This window comes from Priapulus caudatus, unplaced genomic scaffold (genome assembly GCF_000485595.1).
Source record: "Priapulus caudatus unplaced genomic scaffold, Priapulus_caudatus-5.0.1 Scaffold256, whole genome shotgun sequence".
Classification (NCBI taxonomy): Eukaryota; Metazoa; Priapulida; class Priapulimorpha; order Priapulimorphida; family Priapulidae; genus Priapulus; species Priapulus caudatus.
Window position 1 is genome coordinate 9,426 of NW_014577317.1, and position 9,616 is coordinate 19,041.

The 9,616-nt window shown below is 40.6% G+C and overlaps 1 protein-coding gene across 3 annotated transcripts in view; it reads left to right on the forward strand.

The window, feature by feature from the left end:
• The window catches only part of LOC106808155 (anaphase-promoting complex subunit 5-like), a 15,540-nt gene extending 7,781 nt beyond the window's left edge, over nt 1-7,759 (forward strand). For 2 of the 3 annotated variants that reach the window (XM_014810736.1, XM_014810738.1), the window contains exons 7-18: nt 227-389; nt 750-937; nt 1,750-1,924; nt 2,213-2,280; nt 2,456-2,569; nt 4,046-4,178; nt 4,779-4,975; nt 5,349-5,477; nt 5,965-6,112; nt 6,348-6,510; nt 7,012-7,106; nt 7,459-7,759. In XM_014810736.1, the coding sequence (XP_014666222.1) occupies nt 227-389; nt 750-937; nt 1,750-1,924; nt 2,213-2,280; nt 2,456-2,569; nt 4,046-4,178; nt 4,779-4,975; nt 5,349-5,477; nt 5,965-6,112; nt 6,348-6,510; nt 7,012-7,106; nt 7,459-7,575 (1,690 nt within the window). In that variant the 3' untranslated portion in view covers nt 7,576-7,759. The remainder of the gene's footprint in view (nt 1-226; nt 390-749; nt 938-1,749; nt 1,925-2,212; nt 2,281-2,455; nt 2,570-4,045; nt 4,179-4,778; nt 4,976-5,348; nt 5,478-5,964; nt 6,113-6,347; nt 6,511-7,011; nt 7,107-7,458) is intronic. The other variant, XM_014810737.1, reaches the window with a different exon arrangement.
• Nucleotides 7,760-9,616: the final 1,857 nt, after the last annotated feature.

The window sequence follows — 9,616 nt, forward strand, 5'->3', positions numbered from 1 at the left end:
GTACACCAACACACACATATATATACATATATATATATATATATATATATATATACATATATACATATATATATAGGGTACTAGTGTTTCTTATAATTTTTGACTTTCATATTTTCCTATATTTTTCATGAAACCCCATCTAAATTTCATCAATATCAAACTATAGTATCTCCGCACGTGTTGCACGACCGATGCATAGCATTGACTTGTATTGCGGTGTGGGCAGGTTTGAGGAAGCTCTGGGCATCTACACACAGAAGCAGGCTGAGTACGTGCTGGCGCAACAAACGACACTGCTGCAGCGCAACGATAAGAACGCTCTAAGCCCCAAGAAACTGCAGGACATGATAGGCCAACTGCTGCACAGTCATCCGAACCTAGCCGAAGCTGTAGGTGCACTAGTATAAATAATACCTGCTATGGTAATATCAGGTGTGTCACAATATAGACTTTATCAGGATTCAGATGAGTCTATATTATGATACTCCTGGTAATATTATAGTATAAATATACATATTATATATATATGGCTGCCCTTCCTGGTTTGCTTCCATGGTGTTTTCATGTCGAGTATCTATCCATCTTTATCCCAAATAAGAAGTAAAAAAGTGTTCTGAATTTAGTCAGTCTTTAATCCTAATCTTAATCAGTGCCCTACCAATTTTTCCAATCATACCGTGTGCAACGCTTGTGTTGCCATGATGAACATTCTAATTCAACACACCTGTGTGTATATTTTTTATCTGCAGCACTATCTGAGCTATCTGAACAGCTTGAGGCTGAAGGACTACTGCAGAGTCATCGACAGTATGTATCATTACTTCGATCGCTGCCTGCTGAGCGGCCTCGACAACAAGACGAACGCAGACGACATCGGACGCAGCTGTCGCTACGCCGCCCTCAACCTCGCTGGTCTCCACTACAGATTCGCACACAAGTACGACTCTCGCACGTGTTTACAACAAGTGAAATGCGCGGATGGATATCTCTAGCATTAAAAACAAGTGAAATGCATGAAAGGATATCTTTAGCATTTACAACAAATGAAATGCATGAAAGGATATCTTCAGTATTTACAACAAGTGAAATGCGCGGATGGATATCTCTAGCATTAAAAACAAGTGAAATGCATGAAAGGATATCTTTAGCATTTACAACAAATGAAATGCATGAAAGGATATCTTTAGCATTTACAACAAATGAAATGCATGAAAGGATATCTTTAGCATTTACAACAAATGAAATGCATGAAAGGATATCTTCAGTATTTACAACAAGTGAAATGCGCGGATGGATATCTCTAGCATTAAAAACAAGTGAAATGCATGAAAGGATATCTTTAGCATTTACAACAAATGAAATGCATGAAAGGATATCTTCAGTATTTACAACAAGTGAAATGCATGGAAGGAGTAAATTTGGCATTTCCCTTTAGTGGCAGTTGTATTGAAACTATTTCTAGACAGACATGTCAAAAATCTGACAGATAATGTCTACAGACAGACTGTCTATAATGAACACTTGAGGTTTTCCTTGAGGAATCCTTATATAAAGTTTGATACATTAATGGTGTGACTGTGTAATGGCTGTTAATGTCAAATTAAATTGTATGCACGTATGTATAATAATATAACAATTATAATATAATATGAACATGATTGCATAGCAGATGTTGTCACGACTAAGATGTTTAACTGCACATTTTAATTGTGACGGTCTGTGATTCCTTCGCTGCATCCTTCCGCACAGGGAGGAGGCGTTAGCAGCAGTCAACGAAGCCATCCGAATGGCGCAGGAGACCAATGATAACGTCTGCCTGCAGCACGCGTTGGGCTGGCTGTACCGAATTCAAGACTCGACTGGTGGCACCACCCATGAGCTGCTTGAGCGTTCCATCACCAAGGCTGGAGAGCTGAACTTGTCTGTAAGCATATCAAAGTTCTCTGTTTCGTAAAGCAGAGATTATTGTAAAGCAGTCGCATCAAAGGTTGGATGAATATGTTAATAGGATATATGAGAGTAATCATTTGTCTATTGATTTGTAGAAGATGTCAGGGTACGAATTTAGAAAATTTTCATTTGAAAGAATGTTAAGACTGAATTAGGGGAAACTTGTCAGAAACATGGTTTGAGAAATTAAGTTTGAAGCTTGTCTATGTTTCTTTAGAAGGACCAATTGTACATGTATTGATAAAACGTGTTGCTTTTCCAGTATCTAGCATCAGTGGGTGTGCAATCATATGCGAGGCAGAAAGCTTTGGCAAAAGTGACACCAGCATGGTTTGTTTTTACTCCATAGATCGATGTTACATTATTAATCAGTATTTTAACTAAATTAATATATCTATGTGAGCATGTGTATTATATAAAGAACTTTGGTGGACATCATTAAACTATCCTAGCCCACATCGATGAGATAATATGTTGTTACATTGGATGAATTTTGTGATTTCAGTGTGTTTGATTTTCTTGTGAAGAGTGACATCTTGAACTGTCAGCATTCACAGCTGGACCTGTTAGCGAGTAGCTATGCACTAAAGGCTGCACTTTGGCATCGCTACGGCAATAGGTACTGTTTTTTTACTATTTGTTAGCTCACCTTGACATCGTCAAGATGAGCTATTGCCATGGGTCGTCGTCCGTCGTATGTCTGTCCGTCAGTTGCCGTCTGTTGCGTCGCTTCCGTCAACATTTGGCTACCGGTCAACGAAAATAACTCAAGGAATCCCGTTTGACCCACATGTTTGAAATTGGTATCGTTGTTACTGCTGATGGCTCGCCCCTATATGAACGGTCCTATTTTGAGCACGCCAGTCGTCGTACTTCCGAGTCACGGCAAATTTTTTGGGCAAATAAATGGAAATTGCCATTATCGAGTTCAGTTCAACGGATTTTGCTCATTTTTGGTAATGTGAATGAATAAGGGCTAGGGGTTTTGATACTTTAATAAAAAAATATGCCAAATTAGGTAGAGTTTTGGCAATTATAATACATAAATCATATGACATGCAGATAACAAAACAGTCTGTGGTGTCCACACCTGTCTGTGGTTCCGTTTTTAGCAAGAATTTCATTGACAATATCTTTAATGGGCAAAAATTGCGTAATTTCCTCTGCCACCCTGGCCCGATAAAAACGCTATATTAGAGTAAAGTTTTACAAACATGTCGGAACGGCAGCATAACGCATTATGATTCGAACGGCCCCTCGCACCAGAAATATCAAAGCGGGTATAGCGCCATCTACTGTCACCAAATTGCGTGATTCCATTTTGGTGTTATAATTTATTTATTGGCGATATACAGAATGGCAACCCGTGCGCACCAGCGAGATCCGCCCCCCGCCCCCCCGCCCTTTGGACCCTGGCATTTTTCAGCTGAACCAACACAATTTGTCCCCATTCCCATCCCTCATATCCATGATAACATGTTAATAAGCCAAGTCATTAAAGTACACGCTGTATCTTTTATTACTGTATCTACACAGTAGTAATGCAAGAGCTTATTCATAGATTTTAGATCTGGTATTAGTAGTGTCCCTAAGATATATGCCTCTGAGCGGCAAACGCGGTAGGCAGGAGGGCGCACTTGTTTCGGTTGGCCAGTGAAGTTTCATCAGAAGAATACTGGTCTACAGTACACGTCCAGGCTTGACCTACTTCTTGCATCTTTTGTTTTTCTATCTTTGCATATCTAATTATTAAAAATAAAATGATTAAAAACATAATATGGTAATGGACGTGTGAGAAGTGGAGGCATAGGTTTTTTCTATGGGATGCAGATCCACTGCACTGCCCCGTAAAGGTTCAATAAGCTTGTCATTCAATAACCTTGATATGAGCTATAAAGTAAACAATTATATATGAGCTATAAAGTTAACAATGGATGTAATAGAGTAACAGAGTCACTTCACCTGCTCACTGTAATGTGTTAATGCAGTTGTTAGCTCAGGCATTTGCGTATATTGCAGATAATATTCTTTGTTATATACTGGTGTGACAGTATCTAATCGCGGTGCCTTGATGTGGCTTTTATCGCTGCAACAGCTCGATGAGGTTGCACTGCAGTCAGACACTGCTGCACCTGCATCTCTCCGATCCAGCGAAGCAGAATGTCTACTATAATGGCGAGGCTATCTGCATAGCTCTCTGCAACCTGGCGAATTACCACGCAGATCAGGTATGCTCTCTGCATGGATAGATCTACGCATGTGCGTGCCTGTGTGTGGAGAAAGAGGGAGATAGATAGGGAGAGCTTACAATAATGTGTACAATACAGTTGAACCAGTGTTAGCGGACAGCTCTATAGAACAGTCACTTGTCTATAAAGGACACTTTTTTGTGCATTTTATCGAGGGGCAGCTAATAGTGAAACAACCACTTCTATGAAAGATACCTTACCATAGAGGACACTTTGGGGTTTTCATTGACTTACTGACCATCATATACATGTCTGACTATAGACGGAAGTGACAGCGAGCTATAATTAAGATAGCATAGACCTCAACTCCATTATCCCACGCAAGCTACCGCCCTACAGTGCATTCTTTGCCCTGTATATAGAGAACACCTTACTATAGAGAACACTTGGGGTGTTTTCATTGACTGACCCTCATATACATGTCTGGGCATACACAAGCTATATTGGCATTGGGGGATAGCATAGACTTCAACACCACATTAAGCCTAAAGCTACCATAAGCTTCAAAAGCTACCGCCCTACAGTGCATTCGTTCCCCGTCCCCGACGAGAACAATACAAGCGCTCGCGTTCTTCGCAGGGCGACTTCCACGCTGCGACAGAAGTCATAGGTCACGCGAAGCACAGCTTTCCCGCACACGGGGAGCACGCGAAGCTGTGGATGCAGTGTGAACAGGCGATGCTGTTTGACAGGGCCGTGTATCAGTCCGACTACGATGCGGCCGACCTCGCCGTTCGCAACATGGCCGCCGTCAGCGACCTTGAGAGCAGATATCGGTAGGTGCTGTCCTCTGTGACGACATCGTTACATCCTCAACCACAGCCAGAACCCAATACTAACCCTAACCCAAACCATAACCATAGCTAAATAGCAATTGTTCAACGTATTGCATGTGTTGAAAGTTACATCTTACGCAGAAATCGTCCATCGACCACCCCCTGGATTTGAGTCGTGTCCACACATGCATTCCGTCTGCGAAATATTCCATCGTCGGTCGCTGTTCAGCATTTACATTACATGCATGAAATATGTATTTGCAATGTTGACCTGTGTATTTGATCAACTTTGTCTCTTTCCGTCTTCGATATAGTCCTCGAGACAGAGATTAAGACTAATATTTATGAGGTTATGTTTTGCTTGATGCTACAGGAGAGCGTTGCTGCTACTGAGCAGCTGCTGTTTGACAGAGGCGTTCCAGATTCTACACGAACTCAAGGAGAAGTGTTCTCAGCAAGAGCGCAGTAGCACTAATGAGTGTTCGACCGAATTCCACGCCAGGTGCGATAGACCGCCGATTCGACAATGTGTGCTAATTCTTTAGGAAAGCGAAGTGTTGCTTCATTTTGGTTGAATCATAGATTGTAGGGCACCCAATTGGACGGTTGCCAAGACATGGTTTTTCTTCAGAGAAGGGTTATCGAGGTCCATCGTAACAACACTTTTTACGAGAGACAAAGAGGTGTACATGTGCTACATGGCATTAATGGACTTCACTATGTAGGGTATTTGTAGAGGTTTATTGCTGTGGATATTAGCCAATTTACAGAGGCACCTTTATAGACAGGTAATGCTTTATAGCGATGACTCGCGCTGTATAACTGCCATTCGAGGGGAAATGCCAAAAGTTTCCTTCGTAGGCAGGTGTTCGTTCTGCAGTGACGTCCGTTGACGTAGGTTCGACTGTCATCTGCCGTGCGACGTATACATGTTGAGTAACCTCGCTTAGTTGGCCACTCACCTTGCTGTTTTATTGTTGTATTTACAGTGTGCTGATAGCACTGGGGCAGTACCACGCTATGACTCCCTACCCCAGCAACGCCATCCAGCATCTGACTGCGTGCATCGCTCTCTGCTCGGACCATCACCTGCACTACATGAGAGCGATCGCCACTCTCCACATTGCCAGCGTGCAGGTATGGCATAGATACTACTTGTAGGGTAGAGTTGGTGGTGGCGGTGGTGGTGCTGATGGTGTTGGTGGTAGTAAGATATGATGTTTTTCTTATGTCCTCCTGATAGCAATGCAAATTTATATTACAACCCTAACTATGATTTCTTTAAGTTGTATATGAATTTGATTGCAAATATTATGCACGCGTCATGCTAAAAGTATTTTCTGTTGTAGCTAATTGATTTTATGAATTTCAGTTGCAGATGGATTTGCCGAACCAAGCGAAATCTCTGATCGAATCAGTCATGATAACAGTGCTGTCGAATGGCTCTTTGTTCGAGAAGTCGAGAGCTAGTCTTTTGTACGCAAAGTGCCTTTTACAGGCGAGCACTGAGGACAAGAAAGAAGACAGGCACTTGGGTGAGCATGCCGGTGTTAGAGGTGTAGACGTGTATCAGGTAGAGAGTGCAATACAGGCAACTCTCGCTTGCCGGGATAGTTACACTCATGAAAATTGTCACGTAAATCGATAAAGTTGTAAATCGAAAAATGAAGTAACACATATTATGCATTTAGGTTCTTAATAAGGGAGGACCAAATATTATGCCAACGTATATGTAAACATACCGGGAAGTCTAAAAGTTACGTAAAATATCATGCGAAAGTGGTGATGGTGGTCATGACACACAAGTAGGATAGGTGTATAAATAGGCAACATGTAGTGGGTCATGTAATGTATGCCTATTATGTAACCTCATTATTTTGTATGAACATGTACGTTATATGTACCTGTATTGAAATTTAAGCCATGCATCAAATGTATAATTGAGTCTACATAATTGGTATTGTGTATTAGTAATGTCTCTGTTTGTGTATAGGTTGTGTAATGCGGTGTATCTAGACTGGTTCTCTCACTTTCAGTTCTTCAGAGGTGCATCGGTAATGTAAACATTTCCATTTCCGGATTCCGGATGCTGGAGGCTTCGACGAGACTAAAGGATTCCGTATACTGTTTGGTACGTGATGCTTTAATTAGCTTTTGTGTGCTTATCTACTGTTAGTGAAGGCAGACAGGTCAGTCTAGGCAATCAGCCATGTGATGGGGACATTCTAAATGATCATTTATGTTCGGGTTATGTTATAAAAAGATACGAAATTATCCTATATTTGCCCCCCCCTCCCCCTAAAACTGGCAATGCCGTATATTTGGAGGAAGCAAAATCTAGGCTTGGAGATTTAGTCCCATGATTTCTTGCCTGGGGATCATAAAAGTGATATATACTGCTTATCCAGAATTGTTGCAAGAAATGGTTAGAGGTGTGGAAACTATGGCGAGAGATCTGATGTTTCCTTGTTTGTGTATTCCAGGCATTGCTGTACAACGAACTTGGGAATATGGCTGCTAGAAACAACTGTGCATTGCAATTCAAAGAGTTGGACGCCCAGTACCCTACAGCGAACTCTAATAGCGGTTGCATATTCTAAAGCCGCGAAGAATCAATTTGTGTCTGACACTTTCGTACGGAATGCGTTTTTAATTGTAAAGCGTTCGTGAATCAAATGACATAACATTATATATGCAATTTTATGCATTGCCTTGTTTATAATAATAATCTACAAAAACGAGAAACGTATGTGACTAATAAATACAGATACGTTATCATAATCACGTGTTACTGATGTTGATATACATTTTTTGTCCACCAGTTATGCCTAATTGTTTATTATTTGTGTATTCTCTGTTTATACTAGAAACTCATACTGATATACTGATACATATCTTTAATAATGTAGACATATACATACATTATACGTACATGTCAGGGGCGTGTACAGGGAGGGGGGTCCCAGGGGGTCCAGACCCCCCACCCTGCTCACGCAGAAAACGCATCTAAGGGGGTCTAATTTCAAAATTTTTCTGGGGGAGGGCCCCCTTCGCGTGCCCGCAACTTTGGGTTATGGTTAGACCCCCCCCCCTGGTACAAATCCTGTACACGCCCCTGCATGTATGTGCACACCTACCCAGGTAACCCTCCCTCTCTCTCTCCAGGATCCCCACAGCCCTTGAAAGGCCTTGAATTTTGTTCTTTGTCCTTGAAAGTCCTTAATTTTTCCCTTTGTCAATGAAAGTCCTTGGAAATAGGTCCAAGTCCTTATTTTATGTCTAATGTTCTGGAATTTTACATTTTTGACATAACATAAAAAACAAATCTTCATTGCTGGTTATCTGACCGACCCTATTCCAAGTCTTCGATAAAAATATTAAATTTAATCCAAAATTTACATTTCATTGTCTACTAATGTACTCAACCAAAGTAGTTTGTTTTGTCCCTGCATACAGGTGGTGTAGGAGTCTAGACTATATATAAGTTCACCATTTTAATATTTATTTATTACTCTGTTCATATTTTGCTTCACGATTGTGTCAATTTGTGTGTAATTTGTGTGTAGGAAAATACACATTGAGTAATAAATAAAAAATTATTCTCATACATGTAGTCAGCCATGCCTGCCTATGTCACCCATGCATGACTAAAAAAAGGAAAACAAACTAGGTTTAGCAGATACTGTTCTGTGAATTTTGGATTAAATTTAATATTATTTGTTATTATTTGTAAAGATTTGGGACAAGGAGAATATGGCCCTTATTGGTGTCTTTCATAGGTTGGGGGCTGAAGAAGATCTTTAATTTCACCAGGTCAACAAGTACTATTAGCAACAAATTTATAGAGAAAGGATTGCTTTCATTGAATTAAGGTGTAAAACAACCATTTTTACTTTATATATGAATCTAAGGTATATATGATAACTCTAAAATGCTAAAACTACTTGTCACAGATTGTGCTTGAAAAAAACGTGTACTTGAAATGTCATTGAAAAGCCTGAAAAAATAATTCACACTTGTGGGAACCATGCATGTACTTAGTACGTAGCAGTAATAATGTACCATATAGAATCAACCATCACGAAAAACCAAGAAAATACCAATAATACCATAATAACAATAAATACACCAATAAATCCTTTTCATTCAATAACTGGTATTATATCTATTTCTATCTATATATATATCTGATATGTCTATTTATACTATTTATATGCTACTTTAATCTATATCCTATCATGTTATATTCTCTCGGGAATAAGTGATCCCCCTCTCCCAAATGGTATCGCCTACGACCTGGTTAGCATGGTGAATTTTATTCAGGCAAATGGCTGGTTTTCAGGCTCAACTTTTTCACCCCCAAAGCACAAAATATGATTATACGGCTATAATACTCGTTTTTACAGTCACACAAACACACATACACCCACACACTAACGACGCGCACACGCGGGTATGGTCGCACGCACGCTTGCGCGTGTATTATAGGCATAATTTCACATTGTGTGCCGCGGGGGGTGAAAAAGTTCGGCTGAAATACTGTCATTTGGCTGCCAAACTTCACCGTGCGACTGATACCGTGGGCGATGCTATCCGCGAGAGGGGAGTAAGGTGCAAGGGAAAGAAACGGAGAAAGGCGAG